An 18,358-nucleotide genomic window follows, 5' to 3' on the forward strand; every position below is an offset into this window, starting at 1 on the left:
TAGTAATGTATTTTAGTATGTGATATAACAAGCTATTGACAAACTGTTATTGTTTTTTAGATTAATGAGAACATTTAAAATTTTTTATTTTTATTTTTTATTTTTTTGACTACCTGTTATTTTAGTAAAACTGATGATGGTGGAAAACACCGAAACGTTTTTTTAAATTGATAAATGAACAATAAATAAATGACTGAAGAACCCAGGACTTGATTTTAGTCATTTTAATTTTGATTTTTTGAAAAGTGCTGCTTTAATTTGTATTTTTGGGCAAAATATGTTTCCTTGAACTTGTGTGCTGAATGCTTGAATGCCGCGTAATTATATAGGCTTCTCGACCAAAAGTATATGTATATAGAATTTTTTTACTACTAACACGGAAAATTGTCTAAATGGATTTAATTAGATTTTGAATTTCCCATTCATTTTCTAAAGTGTCGCAATATTTGATAGCCAGCCTGACGTTCAGTTGTCAAGCTGCCGCAATATAATGGATCAGTCTTCAGAAAACAGATAAAAGTTCTATGAAAAATTTGTGGAAAAAGCGGAAAATTAGTGAATTTTTGTTTCAAGTTATAAAGATTCAGAAGTGGAAATAAATGAAATCTGACTTGTTCTTAGAGGTGTGGACTTAAAAATCTCATTATTTACTTTTTTTATAATTATTATTGACCTAAGGAAGGAAATGTAACTTCTCACTAGGGAAATGAAGTAAATAATAGTTACGTCTAAGGTGAGTAGTAAGAAAAGTATTTCATATCTTTTATTACCGTAAAATAAAGTTAATTTTTTAGTTAGATAGTTAATTCTCCTTACAAACCGAAACTATTGTTGCTGCCGCCCCTCTAGGCACATTACAATACTTTTTTTACTTTAATAATAAGAACTTTGCGATAACATAATTATATATATAATTATGTTATCCATACACATACTTAAATATGTATCTGCATTATATTGTACTGATTTATTTTTTTGTGCTAAATTAATGAATTTGTTATGTTACTTTGAATTAGGTATTTGTTTAATTTCTGAATTTTTGATTCATAACATGATTTTGCTTCTTGAGCAAATGTTTCTGGTTTCTATAACAAACACCTTTCACCATATAATGGTATTTGGCGTTTCGCCTATTGATTTATTGCAATAAAAATGTGTAAATGTTTATAGAGTTTTTATTAACATATTCAATCACCTGTGGCTACGCCGAAATACTTCAATTGAGATTAGGAGTATGTTTATGTTCAATTTGATATATTGCAAATATATCGAACTGAATATTAAGCATCTTTTAATCTCAATTGTAGTATTGGCTCGCCGACAATAACAAATCCTGAATACACAGTAGTAAGGACGCAAACCCAGCAATGACCACAGAACATCCGGGGGGAGGGGGGTACTTTGGGGCAATGACGTTAGAGAGTCGGAAGCAGCTAATAGATGGCGACAGTATCAGTAAAAAACCTTGTTATCATTTTGTGCAAGGGAGTGGGCAATCTATAGTTGTCTTCATCTATGGTTAGGGTCACAAAATATCCCCCCTATGTATGTTCTGTGGTTAGGGTAAGAAACAGCTGTAGGGTGGATGAAAACAAGTAATGAGCTGTAGGGCTCCGCCACATCATGAACTGCAGTGGAATACAGGAAAACGTGAGTTCCAACTTGCGGAGCCAACAGAACCGCAAGCTGGCATATCGGGAATTGTTGAGCAGAACCGAGAAGCTAGGTTAGTGATGGTTAGTCCCTGTAAACGCCCTTTTTAACGCTACCACTCTTACTCTAGACGAAGCGGGCGATATGGGTCTGGAAACCGCCCAAGAGATCGGTGATATTCTCCAGCAAGCCAACGCGCTGAATGAAGAGGTGCGGATCGAAGATCGAGTGCAGAACGCCGACGAGACTTTGCTAGACTTCAAAGTGATCTCTTCGGCTAGTGAGATTATGAAAAAATGCATCCATTCTGTGGATGTCTTCACTGCTACATATGAGCCTGCGGAGTTCGCCCTGAAGCTGGTAGGCCGCGGTGGTTGTACTGTTTTAAAACAATGATCTAATGAAGGGCGATTTCAGACGCAATACATGAACGAGGAGAGTGAAGAACCAGATTTATGTACACTGATGTCATTGGCCCGTTTGATAGTGCCGGAGGTGCCCCTTGAGCGGCATCTATATGGAGCGTATGACCTGGCCAACGTGCCGCAACCCAAGCAGAAGGAACGCTCCCAGAGAGCACCGACCGAAAAAATGGCAAGAAAGGCACCTGAGAAAGTGGTGAGCGTCGATCAGGAAGAGGCCCATATACAGAAAATCGTCGAAAGCATGAACAGCGTGCTGAACGAGGCGTACAAATGCAACCATCAACGTCCTATTAATTACTACGACTATATCATCGACACTGAGAGCTACGCAACCACCATAGAGAACATGTTTTACTTTGGCTTTCTGATTCGGGACGGCAAGGCCTCCTTGGACTTGGGTTAGTGACCTTAGTATTTGTGGCCCTAGTGTTTGAGGCTTATTAAATGATTTACAGTTGACCTGGTGCCGATGATCAAGCCAATGAAGAAACACCAAGCCGAAGCGCACCGAGCCAATGGGGGGCAGAATTCCCAAATTATTTCCTCCATTAACATGGACACTTGGGAGGTAGGTTGGCATATTGGATAATTGCGGGCAAAAACAGCGATTTAAATCGATTTAACCGCTGTTATTCAAGCGATTGCCCAAATATTGTTATGCAAGATTAGATTAGTAGAAGCACTAACTAGAGCGTAACGGGTTTCAGAAATTCACTAAAGAAGGGCTACTGCAAAAACACAGGATATCCAGCAACAACTAAGACTGGCGGTTTATGTAAAAACTGTATTTTCCTAAATATAATAAATTATGAATCATCAAAGGTCATCCGGCCGACTCCCTTAGTTTTCATGTAGCGCCTGTACTGTTTATGCCGGTTATTCTCCGCTAGCTGCTTCTTGGTGATTTCTTCCTGCTCCTCAAACCACTCATTGAAGTTCTCCTTCACCCACAGCTTCCTATCGAGCAGTTCCTGCTTGCGCTCCTCCTCCTGTGAGTCGAATTGATGTTGCCCCATCTTAAAGTGCTTTCTGATTATGTAGAGCTTCTCCTCGTCGCTGTAGGGCTGCTTGAGGACGGTGTGTCGCCAAAACCAAGAAGCGTGCCAGTAGAGATAGATAGCAGCCGTGTAGGGGAAGATGATCAGCTGTACCCAGACAACGTCGGATAGTTTCGGCTTCGCGTAGGCCCCTTTGATATCCATCTTGTCCTCGATGACCTTCTTGATGATGGCCTCCATCTGGTCTTTGGAAGTTTTCTGTCGCTTGGGGCCCCTTTTCGAGTTGTCGGGCAGCAGGCCTTCCTGCTTCGCAATGTCTTGTGCCCTGTTGCGGTACTTTGGCACTGTACTAAAGTAGGTGATGGCACTATCGTAGCGCTGCCAGGCCGAGTAGTACTGGACGATCGATATGATGGATATGGCTGCTACGATCACGATTCTCACGTCCACTTTGGGGGTCACTCGGCGCCGGTAGTAGCGGTAATAGTGCGCGTAGTACTCATCCGGATTATCCAGCATGTAGTCGTAATCTATGCGACTCTCGTCGTCTTTGAGAATCTCGTACGCGTTGGCCAGCGCCTTGAACTGCTCCTCGGCCACCGCTTTCTCCTCTTTGCCCCGGTGCATGTCTGGATGGTATTTACGGGCCAGTTTTCGATAACTTTTGGCCAGCTCGCTCTTGGTGCTGTCGCGCGTAACTTCCAACACATCGTAGCAGTTCTTCTTGCCGCAGTAGATTCCTTCCAGTAGCATGGCGTCCGCACCCATCAGCCCCAGCAGGGCTGCGACCACTTTCAACAGCAACATGTCCTTTGGCAACTATCCCCGGCTTCGCACTCACTGTACTGGTGGCAAAGAGACGCCGGTTTCCATACTTAAGTGCTACGTGTCGCTCGACCGGCGAATTGAGTGGAAAATGTCCCAATCATTAAAGAACATTGGTGGGATCACTTTGACACGAGACGAGAGGCTAATTTAGGAGCGGATAAATCACAGAGCACAGAACATACCCCCTTAGAATTGAAACTGACATAAGCTAAGTTTTGAATTACGTTTAGCGCCCCTGACGGTGACGCGCGCGAAACTCGATTACAATATGAGTCATTTATCTAATATTTTATTCCTGATTGCATTCACTAAATTTTATCTGGCCGAATTCTGCAAGCTTACTTACAGTTATCAACCTAGTAAACATCATAGAGTAAGTAGAATTATTTTACTTTCTCTATGGTAAACATATATTTCCGATCAATAAAGACGAACTTATGATAATATTTTAGTAAATACGTTATCACGAAATCATTTACACCTATTTTTTGCATTTTAAACTGTTCTTTAAAAAATTTTGTTCCTAGTATGTATAAGGCCCAGTGTAGGCCTTCACTCGGACAGATACAACATATCGCCCCATCTAGCGACGCCCCGCGCCTAGGCTAACTTCGCCCTATTTAGTTCCCATTCTAAGGGGGGATATTTTATGAATACGCTTTCACGGTAGATTCTCATGGCTTACCGGTAGGGCGCATAGATAAAGACGAGACGATAATGGTAGGGCGGTAGCACCAGAGATTAGTTGATTAGAGTCTACTAATCTCTAGTAGCACCCACCCCGAAAACGGTAGATCTACCATTAAAACACAGAACATACCCCCATACATAAGGGGGGATATTTTGTGCATTAAAACGTTAGACCTGGCAAGCCTGCTGTCAACTGTCATCAAGAAGAGCAAGGGCTTAGACAAAGATAGATTTAGCTTGCGTGCCCGACTATCACGTTCATTAGACAGAGACAGAAATGTGTTCACTCTTTGATCACTTGTTCACATTGTGAAAATTTTCTACATTTAAAAAAAAGCTGTTTGAGTTTAGGCTTTAAGAATTATGAATTCAAGTAATTTATGTAATAGTTTAGTAATAGTAATTTATGCAATGATTTTCACTGATGCCGTTCTATGCTGTTAGGTGTCACTAGGCGGCTTCCTGCAAAAGCTCGATGCGCAAAAGCTTTACCCAGAATGCAACGAGGCTCTTCCTGTAGCGTCCCAAAAACAAGATAGATTTGGGATTACCGCTGGAGTGACTACTAAGAAAGTGAGTGAAAAAGTGCCCAAACTACCGACTTTCTTGTCCGAACTGAACGAAGCATACGTGGAACATAAACGAGGTACGAACTTGAAAGGTCTTATTGGTTTTAGCCCGTAGTCTCATCGAGCTGCCGACCGCCATTATGGCGTCCTTTGCAACCGACTAACCATCAGTGTCTTTACAGAGCCGACCATGGCGTCGGAACAGTTTTCACTATGTTGGGACAATTTTCACAAGAACATGAGTTCCGGCATGAACGCGCTGCTGGAACACGAAGACCTAGTGGATGTGACTTTGGCTGTTGAGGGCCGTCTATTGAAGGCCCATAAGATGGTCCTGTCCGTGTGCAGCCCCTATTTCAAAGAACTGTTCAAATCAAACCCCTGTCAGCACCCCATAGTGTTTATGAAAGACGTTAGCTATGTGGCGATGAGTGATTTGTTACAATTCATGTACCAGGGTGAGGTACAAGTGAGCCAGGACAATTTAACCACTTTCATTAAGACTGCCGAGGCCTTACAAATCAAAGGACTCACCGGGGACGGAAACGTAAGAACATTTTTATTGTTATTGATTTTATTTTTGGGCGCGGCAGCCCGTCCCATTGTGCTAGAGGGGAGTCTGGTGCGAACGTTCACTGTTGCCAAACAACTAGTTTTATATACAAAAATGAAATTTGCAATGTTATTTAGCGATAATTAAAATAGTTGCTCCTCGAAACCAAGTTGGTCAGAAGGAAGGTTTCAAATCGATCCCGACAAATCTCAATTTTTACAACGTATTTCCGAGCTAAAAAGAATCGTTTCTATTTCAGGGTTCAACTGATGCCGAGACCGAATCTCTGCCTGAAAAACCTGCGACGCGTCATACTGAGGAGTCGTACAAGCCAATGTCCAGACCAAAAAAACAGCCACTCACTCCTTCAGTGACTACAAGTCCCAATCAAAGTGCAAAGCGGGCGCGACTTACCTCGAATGATTCGCAGTCATCGCTTACCCCTATTACGAAAACGGAACCCGCTTCGGCACAAACTGCAAATACCGATTCAGCGGTTCAATTTAAAGTGGAACCCTACGACCAGAATCAGTCAGTGTTGACGGACGACGATGGCGGCGAAAATATGGACGATATGCTAGATGATAGTACTGTGGATGGAGCTGAAGACTATTCCATGATGGAGGGCGAAGAGCCCCAGGCTGGGACTAGCACCGACGGCACAGGAGAAGGACAAGGTAGGTTTTTTAGTCACTTTTGTAAACCTTTGCGCCTTGCAGCTGCATGGTGAAGGTAATTTAATATTAAGAATCCGATTTGGCGGCCTCTCGGCTGCACGGCGCAAAGGGGCCTTAATTTGTTTGCCTAGTTTTTATTCAACCGTCAAGTCAAGTAGGGCTTTGATTTGTTCCTGTAAATTAATTTTATAACATTGTTTGGAATAATTGTCTACTTTTGCCCATGGGAGTTTTGTAAAGTTTTGCAAAATCGCCCTTCCACCCTGTTTTGCGGCCAGCCCAATTTTGGGCTGGCAGCGTCCTGAATTGTGATCATTTTCATTTGGGAATGATCACTATATCTTATGAAAGTGAGCGGCCAGGGCAGCTTCAGCCAGCAAACCTTTGACTGGTTTTGGTGAGCTGAGGTCGTTCCCTGAGCTGGCAACTATCAATTCTCAACTATTCTTTTTTTGTAGCGGTCAATCGGGTAAGTTTTGTTGTAACCAGTAATTAAAATGTAATCGTTTGTTTTTCAGGGCGCGCAAATCTGGCGTGTTTTTTCGTGGGCTTTTCGTCAATGGAAAAACATGCCAGCCCTCAAATTGCTTGCAAGAGGGAGCTCTTACTAGAAACAGTTGGAGCAAAGCTAGAGGTCCTACTTCGAACTCTATCTTTGCTCCATTTGGGCTGCTCGAATTCCTACTTTGAATGCAGAGCAGTTCGGTGGTTTGACATCTTGCAAGTAGCAGAAAACGATCAGCTGTTGATGAAGCTATCGGGTGTTTTTTATACTCCACAATTTCTACTCAATTAAACAAGAGCAACGTTTCATTTTTAAGGGGTGCAGCTGAATGGCTGGGTTTTTCTTGATTTATCGGTGAAGCCGTTGCCCTAATAATTGGTAAAATTCTCAATATGGGGGTTTTTGCATTTTTTGTTGTTTAAACTGAGCCAAAAATTTCGAAATCTTGGAAAAGAAGCATTTAGTTAGACTATGGGGTACGGCTTAAAGGTGTTTTTTGTACTGTTTGTTAGATAAATATTGCTGTAAATGCGGTGGAACTTTGTCTATTCACGGCAGAACTGAATTTGTAATGCTTTGCGAGGAAATATAGCTCTGGGTTTGGGGGATTTATTGGCGGGATAATGAGAATAGTATGTAGTGGTTTCAAAATGGGGCCCAATTGGCTTTTTTTTTGTTTAAACTGACCGCCACCAAAAGTTCCGAAATCTTGGAAAAGAAGCATTTAGTTAGACTATGGGGTACGGCTTATAGCTGTTTTTTGTACTGTTTGTTAGATAAATATTGCTGTAAATGCGGTGGAACTTTGTATATTCACGGCAGAACTGAATTTGTAATGCTTTGCGAGGAAATATATAGCTCTGGGTTTGGGGGATTTATTGGCGGGATAATGAGAATAGTGTGGAGTGGTTTCAAAATGAGGCCCAATTGGCTTCTTTTGTTTAAACTGAGCCGCCAAAAGTTTCGAAATCTTGGAAAAGAAGCATTTAGTGAATATGGGGTACGGCTTAAAGCTGTTTTTTGTACTGTTTGGAAGATAAATATTGTAGAGTATTGTATAGAAAATAGAGCTCTGGGTTTGGGGGGTTTATTGGCGAGAGAATGAGAATAGTATGGAGTGGTTTCAAAATGGGGCCCAGTTGGCGAGCTGATTTGAACGATTTATCGACTTGTTTTTAAGATGTGGGGAACGTGTCTCAGGTGTACAATCTTGCATTACCGACTTAATAATTATAGTTCTTTTTTTAATAATTGTCCGCTGATCGAAACGGACTATTTTTCCAATTTATTGTTTACACTCACCAAATTTTACCTCAATTTTGCAACTTCAAATAATTTAAATGCCATGTTGTCGGTTGCGCTCCTTCCTGTAAAGTGAATTTATAGACAAAAGTATTTGCACTTACCTGAAGCTTGTATACTAATAACAAAGGTTTAATGTATCAACAATGAAAAATAAAGACTAACAGTGATTTAACAATGATACGTGGATGAACCGGCATTAATACTTTGTTGTGCAGCCAAAGCCGTTTCTGTCAATCCATTCCTCTGGCTCACAATTACTTAATATGTATGAGGGAAAATCTTTTAAACCAATCTCTGACTTCAATTTCAAATCACGTTACTGCCGAAAGGATATGGCTATATTTTAGTTTTTCAACTTTCAATCGACTTACAAGTGAACCTAGTACCTCACGCACTGCAGACACGAATTAACTACCCAAAGGGATGATAATTTTAATAGCCACCCGCTTCCGATACTAATAGACTATGTTTTCTTCCCCAAGTTTCCTCACCAACATCCTTGCCTATCAACCATTCATTGAACCTGTCTCCTGTTTGCCCATCGATGGGATTATAATTTTTTTGTAATTTCGTAATATTTGTTATTTTTATTGAATAATTTCAACACACAATAGAGTATTTACATCTTTGTCGCACTCGTTCAAAGGGTTTGGAATGCAATGTGATGTTTTACTGCCAGACATTTGGGTTTAAACGCAATTAAGAACCCTTTTAAATTAAATTATAATAATAAGGGCCAGTTGGATGGCTGTTTTTTTTCCTGTTTAATAGACAAACTTAGGGTTTTTGGGGGTCAATAGTCTCAAAAGGTGATAGTTTATTTAATTGTTTTCTCAATCTAAACAAATCAGCCGCTGTTTTACCGTCTTCCATCAACCGGACCAGACCCAGAGGTACGTAGTCCAAGTTGGATAAACGGTGATCACCACTCAATGGCTTTTGTTTGCTCCAGAGGTCCAACAGTTGACTGGTAGGAGGAGGTAACCGGTGCTGTGCAGACTAAGTTGAAATTGACATGTGAAATATATTGAATAAAGCTAGTGTTAGTGTAAGAAGGAATTTCTTTGGGAGTTTAGGGCCCGAATGATTCCCCCAATTTGTTGCTTTGTTTTTAAATGTAATGCAGCAGTTCTTCGAAATTATTTCTTGTGCTGCATGGGTTTAGCGCAGTCTGCAGGATTTCCTCTGTTTTCAACGGACAATTCCTTTTCTTTGATATGGCCTCCACGTTGAAGTAGGAGGCTCCAGTAGGTTCTGTACAACATGTCTCAACTCGTAGCCCTGTTGGTTCTCATAGGGGAAATTTTCTTGGAAGTTGATTCATAGCTGTGAAATGGCGGAAGAACTTCTTAAATTGGTGGGCCGCCATTCGAGCCCCCCAGCCCACTGATGAAACCCAGATAAATAATCCTCCTTTTTAGATGGAAGGTTTGGCGCCCAACGCAAATCTACTTACCATGGCGGTTACACCTACGGCAGCTGCAGCAGCGCGCTTTCCTCTAAAATGTAAGCGGCTTCCTGCATATTTTCTGCCAATCACCCAATTCACCCCCAGGTGTTTCCAGATACATGCGATGTTCGGGGTTCAGGTCTACGGGATGTCGGGGAAGAGGTTACATGTTTAGAGGGCAGGGTGTGGAGAGTTTCGTGTTGGTCGAGGAGCACAGCCATCCGCCCAACCTGCTAATGGCCAGATTCTCGGAAATCGCCCGCACCTTGAAGGACTTTGCGGCCAGAATTCCTGGAAAGCCCCTGGATGTTTACAAAAGCGTCGTGTCGATGTAGGTTTTCGCCTCACGTCCTAGGTTGAGTTAGTTGAGGGTTTTTCGATTGCAGTTATCCAGAAACCGAGCAGATCTGGCCGTTTTCCAAGGCGGTGCGTACCATCAATCTCGCCAGGCAACAGAGTTTCATGAAGAGCACATCTTAAGGCAATGGCAGTGGGCTTGAAGCTGTATTTAAAATAAAGAAATCTTCAAACGAGTGTAGTTTTGATAAAGAAGCCACTTGGGTTGGCCTGAACTGCTCTGAAATTGTTTCATTTTTAATGTGGATTGAAGCGATAACTAGACAAATCGGCTAACAATCGCAATTTTGAGGGATTGCTCAAATCGCTATAGGGATTTTACTGATAAAGATACCAAATACTTGCGGAAAATGGCGGGGTCCATGAGCAACATCTTATTGAGCCGGTTTTTGTTTAAATGCCAACGTTTTGCTAGTTTTTTTGCATTCGCAGGTAACTTTGAACTCTGCCCTGAAGGTGTCTAAATAAATATTAGCAAACGTTAACATTTGTGCAAAACCAGTTCGATAAGTGGTTTCTGAGTGTACGTCCAAATCACCGTTGGCTGGCTAATCGAAACTGAGCGTTTCAGGTGGGAGGCCCAAAAAAGCCCGCATTCACCTGGGGAGGTTTCTAGCTAATGGGTACTGGTACACCACCAGTTATTTCAAGACGAATCCCCGAAGAAGGTTCCATAACAAGGCTGAATTAACTTTTTATTTGAGTGCAGCCTCCCTCCTCTTTGCAGGTACATGCGTTGCGCCCTCTACCCAAAAACTGGCTGCAAAGCGCGGGCCGTTCAGATGTTGAACACTCTAGAGCTGAGATTGTCGGGAACCCATTGCCACGGCCCAGAGGGCAACCAGGACAACGTCTCAGAGTTTCTGAGCGCGTTGCGGCGTTCCGTTGATCTACACAACACGCTGAAAGACGTCTACAATGAGGTGGCTTTGAGTTACCGTCAGGCGGCCATGCACCGATGCTTTAAGAGCGTGCGCCCCTCGATGAGTAGATGGCGCGCCAAGAAACGTCTCACTTCTATGCCCAATAAAGCCGAAGAGATTTGCAAAACTTAAGCCAATGTGTTTGACTTGATTTACCTAAAATCCGGTGCATTGCATGCAACTGATGCGTTCAAAATGTCGTTTCAGGGTGCGCCGTGCCCGATATCAGACGGAAGCCGAACATGCCCCGATACATCGTGGATGGCTTTGTGTTCCATGTGAACATCACCAAAGGCAAACCGCCAATGATGTAAGTGGCGCCGCTTACTTGAGTCCAATGAGTGAACTTTCCTGCTTCCAGCTACCTGCGATGCATGGAGTACAAGAAGCTGGGGTGCCACGCTCGCGCAGTTATTCCATATGATGGGTCCTTGCAGGATATCAAGTTGAACAAGCCCCATAATCACGAACCGGACTTTTCGGCTGAGGAGAAGATAATTTTTATGCGCGAACTCAAAGAGATGACTGTGAGGAATTTTATAGTTCCTACCAGGACCGTGCACGAAACCCTTGCCGAATTGTAGGTAGATTTTCTCTTTTCGAGCGGCCAAAAGAGCCTAGGTGGATGTTGCAGGTACCCGAACGCGGCCAAAGAGATCCCCTTCAAAATGGTGCGCAACAAGATGAACCGCTGGCGACGCGAGCACTTGGCTGAATAAACGTTCTAGAACAAGACAATGTGTTCTATTCGGCTATTCTAGAGCCCCTTCCATCCAAACACTCCACAAGCTGGTACTGAATAGCGCTTTTTTAGCCTACACCTACGAGTTCATTCTGAGCGCCAACAAGAAGCCAGACAGTCTGGTGCATATGAATCAGATCTACAAGTTTCTGAGACGCGAAGGTCGCGAAAAGGTCTGGAACTGTTTCAAAAGCGAGTGCGCCGCCTCCTGCTATACGTTGAATGGCAAGGTCACAATGAGGCTCGGCCTTCACAATCACACCGCCCCTACCGCCCTCATTAAGCAACGCCGCAAGGAGCAGCGCGTTCAAAGAAAGAGGCTGCTGTGATTAATACTTGAATACTCTAGTATACAGCTCTGGTATATAGTGCTGAAAGAAAATACATTAATTTTGCATGTTTTTGCGTGTCTTTAGTTTTTACCCTGTATAAACTTCAGGGCGGGACTGCGTCGTTTTGTGAGGCCCCGTAAGGTACACTCAAATTTTCTTCAGCAGTCCCGAAACTTGACGCAAGCCCCTTTTGTAGTGGTTGTCTACTTCCGCAAAGCGCCGCGGCCCTGTTTGGTCATGGACAATTTTGAGTTTTACATCGAAAGCAAAACGCCAGCCAAAACGCGCTGGTGCTGCCGCCTCAAAAAAAAATTACACTGCAAAGCCCGGTTGCACTCGGTAGAGCGCTCCATCCACGTGACCAACCACGAGCACAACCACCCGGCCAGCTTTACTGAGGATTTACACAATCTGTACCATCACTACGTGACACTGACCTATAAGAACCGGAAAGCCGATCGCAAATAAAACCTCTCTGGGCTGGTTTGATCTCTTCTTTTCCCACCCATTACGCACCACAACTCAACCGACTAATCGCAGGCTTTTGCAGGCATCATCTACTTCAGGAGGGGGCAGAAGCGGCCAATCATGGTGCTGGGAAAGTTCGAGTACAAGGTGGAGCGCCAGACTACGCCTACTAACATGTGCTGGTGCTGTCTGACCAAGGAGAAAAACAAATGCAAGGCGCGAGTGGTGACAACGGGTAATCACGTGGTGATTAAAAGACGTGACCACAACCATGAACCCACCTTTAAGGGTGAGTGCGCGATGGAGCCGCGGCGCGTTATCATCAGCTACAGCAATAGCAAGAAGAGAGTGGGCAAGCGCAGGCAACAGGTCAATGATTCGCCTTCCGATGACGACTGTACTGACTTAGAAACACGCCAATAAAACAGTAAAATCTGCCTACTGTTTTTGATTTTTGGAGCTTTGTTTTGAACCCCTAGTCGGAAGAAGCTGAGGAGTTGCGAGAGGCTGGAGTGGGTGACGGTGGCTCGCTTGGTTGATCTTGAACCCTCTGGTTTCAGATGGGGCCTCGACGACGTTGCCTGAAAGGTCGCGGAGGCACTACGAGGCCGTCTACAACACCTTCATGGACTGGCACAGCCTCCAAGACAATGATACGTTCGGCGAAGAAGTGATTTTGAGCTACTTCAAGGTGCTACGCCAGTCGTACAGTCCGGCGTCACTTTGGGCCTACTATTCCATGTTGCGCAGCACACTGATCATCCACCACCAAGTGCACATTGAGACCTATGCGGAGTTGCGCAGCTTCCTCAAGGCCAACGCCAAAGGCTACAAGGCAAAGAAGGCCAAGATGTTCACTCAGAAGGACGTTCAGAGGTTTTTGCGCGAAGCTCCTGATAAAGTACACCTGGCCAACAAGGTGCGTCTACTGAACCCAGTAATGGGAAAGTGTTCAATAGCGCCAATTGCAGGTGGCGTTGATATTGGCTTCAACAGGGGCCTGTCGGCCTGCGGAGCTGCGCGGCCTTAGTCTAGAAGATATCGTGGACTTTGGCTCGGCCATGATGGTGACAATTCCTAGAGCAAAATCCAGATACCCGCGCCAATTTACTGTGGCTGGACAAGAGTATGAGTTCATTAGAAGGTATATAGAGCTGCGACCCAACAATGCGCAGTCTTCTGCGCTCTTTCTCAACTACCAGTCAGGCAAATGCACTACGCAGCATATCGGGGTGAACAAGTTGAGCAACATGGTGAAACAGATTGCCAAGTTCCTGCAACTGCCCAATCCCGAACAGTACTCGGGCTATAGCTTTCGAAAATCATCCTCCTGGATGCAGAAACACTGAGTTACTGGGTCTGATCCAGCCCAGGTTTGGTCACTACTAGTCACAGAAAGTCACTTCCAGGAACACGAAGGTTAAACGCAGAGCGAAGAAATTGACGTGAGAACCCTGTGGGAGACCACAGAGATTGGCCAGGTGCCACTTAAAATATTTTGATAGTAGAGCGTAAATAAACCACATTTCCATTCATCCGATGGCGTTGTTCTTTGTTCCTTCTGGGCCGTGTCTGGCGCCAGTAGATTTTTTGTAGGTAACCCGCAAGGATTTGTTATTAATTCCAAACTATCAGATGAAGTGGACATGTTTTACTCACGTTGCCAGAACGTTCGCCAAAGCACTACAAAAGAGTCTATAACACCTTCATGGGCTGGCACCGACTTCTACGATGAAGTCATCCTGAGCCACATCAAGGTGTTGCGCAACTCAGGCCGGCGACCCTCTGGGTCTACTGCTCAATGTTGGAAAGCACGCTAATAATCAACCACCAATCGCACATAGAAAAGTCAAATTGAGGAGTTTTCAGAAAATCAACAGTAAAGGCTACAAGGGGAATTCGAAGCTGTTCACTCACAAGGACGTAACTCTCAACCTTGAATACATTGTCGATTTTGGCAGTTTACGGTCACTGGGCAGAACTAGTGAGTTTATCAGAAGGTATACTGAACTGCGACCCAGCAATGCGCAGTCCTCTGCGCTCTTAACTACCAATCCGGCAGATGCACTGCGCAGCATATTTATGGGTGAACAAGTTGAGCAACATGGTGAATCAGATTGCTGAGTTCCTGCAGCTGTCCAAGTCTGAGCAGTAATCGGGAGATAGTTTCCGTAATTTGAAAAAGCGCTGAGCCGGGAAGATGTCACTGTAACTAGAGAAAATGACAACGCAGGACTTTTTGGTTTTATTATTTCCAATAGGGATGAAATAAACCACACTTTAACCTGTATATTGATTGCGGCACAATTCCCCCAAAGCGGTAAGAGTGAGTTGAGTTTTAGCTGATCGACTGTCTTCGTTCCAGAGCCAGCAGGCTCGCCCTCCTCCACCTTGTTCGAGCCCCAAGTGAACGACTATGTGGTGGTAAAGCTCTTGGCTCAGAGGAGCGTGAAGCACTACATTGCAGTCATCATGAGCAAGGCTGAGGATGAGTTTGTCGCCAAATTCATGCGCAAATCGCTAGGCAACAAGTTTACCTTCCCAGCTACAGACGATGTGGCCAACATCGATCAGGACGACATTGCGGAGATACTGAGTCAGCCCAGCGTCAACAACCGCCAGCAGTATACTTTCAGCCTTGATATTTCCAAGTACAAAAACTTTGGGTAGTTGCCTGAATAAATTCTGAAAGCTAGCCAGGATGGCGCAGTTTCATTTCCCATACTCCACCTCCTGTTCTACCCAGAATCACTACCAGGCGCTGATTTTAAGTGTGGCCTACTTCAGGACACAGTGTATCAAAGCTTACCAGCAGCGGACTGGTGGTGATAGTTTATGTTTATGGGACGCCCAACCATCGGCTTCCTCTTGATGTTACACCCACCTGCAGTTTCTTTCAGTCATTTGAGAGGGTCAGGGGATGGTGAGGGAGTCATCAGTTGTGCCAGACGCACCTTTGAGAGTTTTCCGGGCAGTAAAGATCAAACTTTTTGAAAAACTGTTCTTGCATCCCATCCATTGCCGCAGTTGCACCTACATGGACATAATTCGGTGGTTTCCAGACACAATCTATTTTGATGTGGGCACCAAGCTGCCCAAGATCGTCGTGGACAACCACGATTTTAACTTCGTGAGGAAGTCGGACACCAAGACCACATGGCTCTGTTCCAGTTACTTCAAGACCAAGTGCAAGACCCGGGCAACCACTAACGGGCGCATGGTCCAGATCACCGGGTTCAGACACAACCACGCGCCCAATCCCAATAGGAAGCAGCACCTCGCGCTGATGATGTCGCAGCAAGTGACCATCTGCCGCAACTTTAAGTCGTAGAAGCTTCAAATATACTATTGCGTCATGTGCTAGCCATTCATTAATCCTCTGATAAAAGATTCAAAAAGTGTAATCCAGGAAGTGAAGGAGCTGAAATAGTTGAAAACCCACGCTTGCCTAGGAGCGAATAGGGCGTGTTTATCAAGCTGGTTGTTTGTAGGGTTGATCTACTTTACCACTGGTCAGAAGAAGCCGAAAATTTTGGTGGAGGGTTATGATTTCCTTCTCCACAAGGAGCAGGTGAACTCCACGACTTGGATATGCAGCTGCTACTATCACCCGAAGGGCGAGCGTTGCAAGGTGCGGATCATTACCATGAAAGGCGTGGCCTATATGAAAGGAAAGCATAACCACGCCCCTCGGCCTGACGACCGCGACTATACGCGGATGGCGTCCAGGAGGGTCAAATTTATTCACCATTAGAGTAGACGATATAGGGCTTCTTCTAGTTCTAGTCTAGTTTAGTTCTGTTCTAGGTTTCGTTTCTATCAGAAGAGCTAAAGGCCGAAAAACTCTCCATTCAATAAAAAAATCCTAGTGTTTCAAATTTTGTTCTTTCAGGCACAATTTACTTCCACATGGCGACCAAGCACCCGAAAATTATCTTGGATGAGAACGCCTACTTGGTGCTACGCAAAGAAGTGGGCAAGACGGTTTGGATGTGCGCCAAATACTTCGGGACCAGATCAAATCGGTGCAAATCTAAACTAGTCACACAGGGCAGAAACGTGTTTGTGACCGGGACGCATAACCACGATCCCACAGTTCTGGAGCCCGCCACGGGCCTGTCGCAACGCGTTAACATTATCCGGGGTTGCAACACTAGCGCCCTTGTCAGCCGCTCGGCGCTCTAGTTGGTTGCTTTTTAGGCTACATCTACTTCGACATGGCCACTAAGAACCCGAAGATTATCCTGGATGAGTACCAGTATCTGATCTACCGCAAGGACACCCACAAGACCGTCTGGATGTGCACGCATTACTTCCGCTCCAAGGAGAACCGTTGCAAGTCGCGCCTGGTCACTACCGGGCGTAATGTGACTGTGAGCGCAGACTTACATAATCATGAGCGCAGCGTCAAGCCGGAGCGGTACAGCAACATGCTGTCACAAGTCGTCTACATCATCCGCGAGCGTGTCAAGTAAAAGCTTGCAAAAAACCTGCACCGCCTAGATGTAATCTAATAAAACCTGCACTGCAGTGCAAATAAGGGGCAGGTTTTATTGCCCCAGGACTGGACTAGAGGCCGTTGGAGTTTTCCTAAGGAATTATTCTCCTCCCTATTCCCTTGCAGACTCAGAGCTTTGGTCCACTGATCCTGGCGTGTTTTTCAGGCATCGTCTACTTCGTGATGGGCATGAAGAACCCAAAAATAATTGTCGACGAGTACGACTTTCTGATCTATCGCAAAGAGCAAAATCAGACGGTCTGGATGTGCACCCAGTACTTCAACCGGCGGTCGGTGCGCTGCAAGTGCAAGATCATCACCAGTGGGCGCAAAGTCACGGTGATTGGTCAGCACGTGCACGAGCCGCGCCTTAACAAGGACAAATGCAAGGACATGATGTCCCAATCGGTGGACATCGAACGGATGTCGGACTAATCGCCACTTTTGCTTGCAGGCGGCCAACAGGAGACGGTCTGGTTTCTAAAGTCGGCGCGGTCAGTCAATGTGGTTTTCCGCCAGAATTGCTTCTACGTCAACAACCATTATGATACGAAAACCATCTGGTTGTGCACGTTTTACCGCAAATGCAGGTGCAGAGCTCGGCTGGTTTCCAGCGGCAACCGTATCAGCATAAAGTATTCCCACAACCATGCCAGCAACGCCTCCAATATCGACTTAAGCACGCTGATTAGCCAGCAGGTGTTTGTTTTTGCTGAGTAGTCCATAAAATTGTGTACATTTACCAATTTAATTCTGGTGTATATTGTAATTAAATTTGAATTTAAAGTATTTGAATCAATACGAACGGCGTTAGGCCTTATTTTGTCTATTAATGCTGTTATTAGAGAGATATGGAAAAACAGGTTTAGTGCCCGGTCGCTGATAATTGCAGGATGGAACTGAATTAATTCCAGGCACTATTTGCCATTCAATGCAATGATATTGAAACCCATTAATTTGTAACCTATAACATGTGTTGTACTTGTCAAATGAATCATTTGACATTGGGCCAAGCGTCAAGAGTGCCCAAATAACGGCAGGTACAAACCTTGTTAATATAACAGCGGCACTATTAGTGACGTAGCTGCAATGTGTGTTCTATATCTCTCTATTGGTTGCCGCTAGGTGAAAAATTATCTTTAGTGTTATTTCTTATTGTTCGTGTGTAAATCACATGCGAAATAATTAATCATCGCATCATAATTAATGCGAAAAATGGCATTTACGTAAAACTTCAAACATGCAATTATGGCTATTATTGATGTATTCTTTTTCGAATAAAAAATAATATTCGATAGGAGTGTGATAACCCGATTTTCTCCTGACCAGAATTGTCGACCTTGTATCGAAAACTACTATTGCTTGGCTTTTAGAGCTGGTCTACT

General features: G+C 44.3%; 3 protein-coding genes and 1 long non-coding RNA gene across 10 annotated transcripts in view; 3 read left to right on the plus strand and 1 right to left on the minus strand.

Moving 5' to 3' along the window:
- The first annotated feature begins 1,200 nt into the window (after positions 1–1,200).
- Positions 1,201–2,913, plus strand: LOC109538501 (non-structural maintenance of chromosomes element 4 homolog A). Its single transcript, XM_019905751.2, has 5 exons — positions 1,201–1,726; positions 1,784–2,013; positions 2,071–2,476; positions 2,534–2,646; positions 2,786–2,913. The coding sequence occupies exons 1-5, from the start codon at positions 1,624–1,626 to the stop codon at positions 2,837–2,839; spliced, it is 906 nt and encodes a 301-aa protein (XP_019761310.2). The 5' UTR covers positions 1,201–1,623; the 3' UTR covers positions 2,840–2,913.
- On the minus strand, positions 2,843–4,102 carry LOC109538500 (dnaJ homolog subfamily C member 25 homolog). The gene has a single exon (XM_019905750.2). The coding sequence runs from the start codon at positions 3,881–3,883 to the stop codon at positions 2,885–2,887; it is 999 nt and encodes a 332-aa protein (XP_019761309.1). The 5' UTR covers positions 3,884–4,102; the 3' UTR covers positions 2,843–2,884.
- A 947-nt stretch (positions 4,103–5,049) lies between these two features.
- LOC109538499 (modifier of mdg4) overlaps positions 5,050–18,358 on the plus strand; it is a 30,559-nt gene continuing 17,250 nt past the window's right edge. For 3 of the 7 annotated variants that reach the window (XM_019905745.2, XM_019905748.2, XM_019905746.2), the window contains exons 1-3: positions 5,050–5,240; positions 5,346–5,710; positions 5,976–6,393. In XM_019905745.2, the coding sequence (XP_019761304.1) occupies positions 5,354–5,710; positions 5,976–6,393 (775 nt within the window). In that variant the 5' untranslated portion in view covers positions 5,050–5,240; positions 5,346–5,353. Of the gene's footprint in view, positions 5,241–5,345; positions 5,711–5,975; positions 6,394–9,624; positions 9,710–9,768; positions 9,985–10,039; positions 10,184–11,140; positions 11,244–11,294; positions 11,514–11,567; positions 11,748–13,035; positions 13,395–13,446; positions 14,011–16,367; positions 16,620–16,675; positions 17,016–18,358 lie in introns of those variants that run through there. The other 4 variants (XM_019905749.2, XM_048660635.1, XM_048660634.1 and 1 more) reach the window with 4 other exon arrangements.
- Positions 6,400–9,255, plus strand: LOC109538502. Its single transcript, XR_002172052.2, has 2 exons — positions 6,400–9,096; positions 9,156–9,255. It is a non-coding gene; the product is annotated as an uncharacterized LOC109538502 (long non-coding RNA).

Source organism: Dendroctonus ponderosae, unplaced genomic scaffold (genome assembly GCF_020466585.1).
Source record: "Dendroctonus ponderosae isolate FM_Combo_2020 unplaced genomic scaffold, Dpon_F_20191213v2 Dpon_F_20191213_1, whole genome shotgun sequence".
NCBI lineage: Eukaryota > Metazoa > Arthropoda > Insecta > Coleoptera > Curculionidae > Dendroctonus > Dendroctonus ponderosae.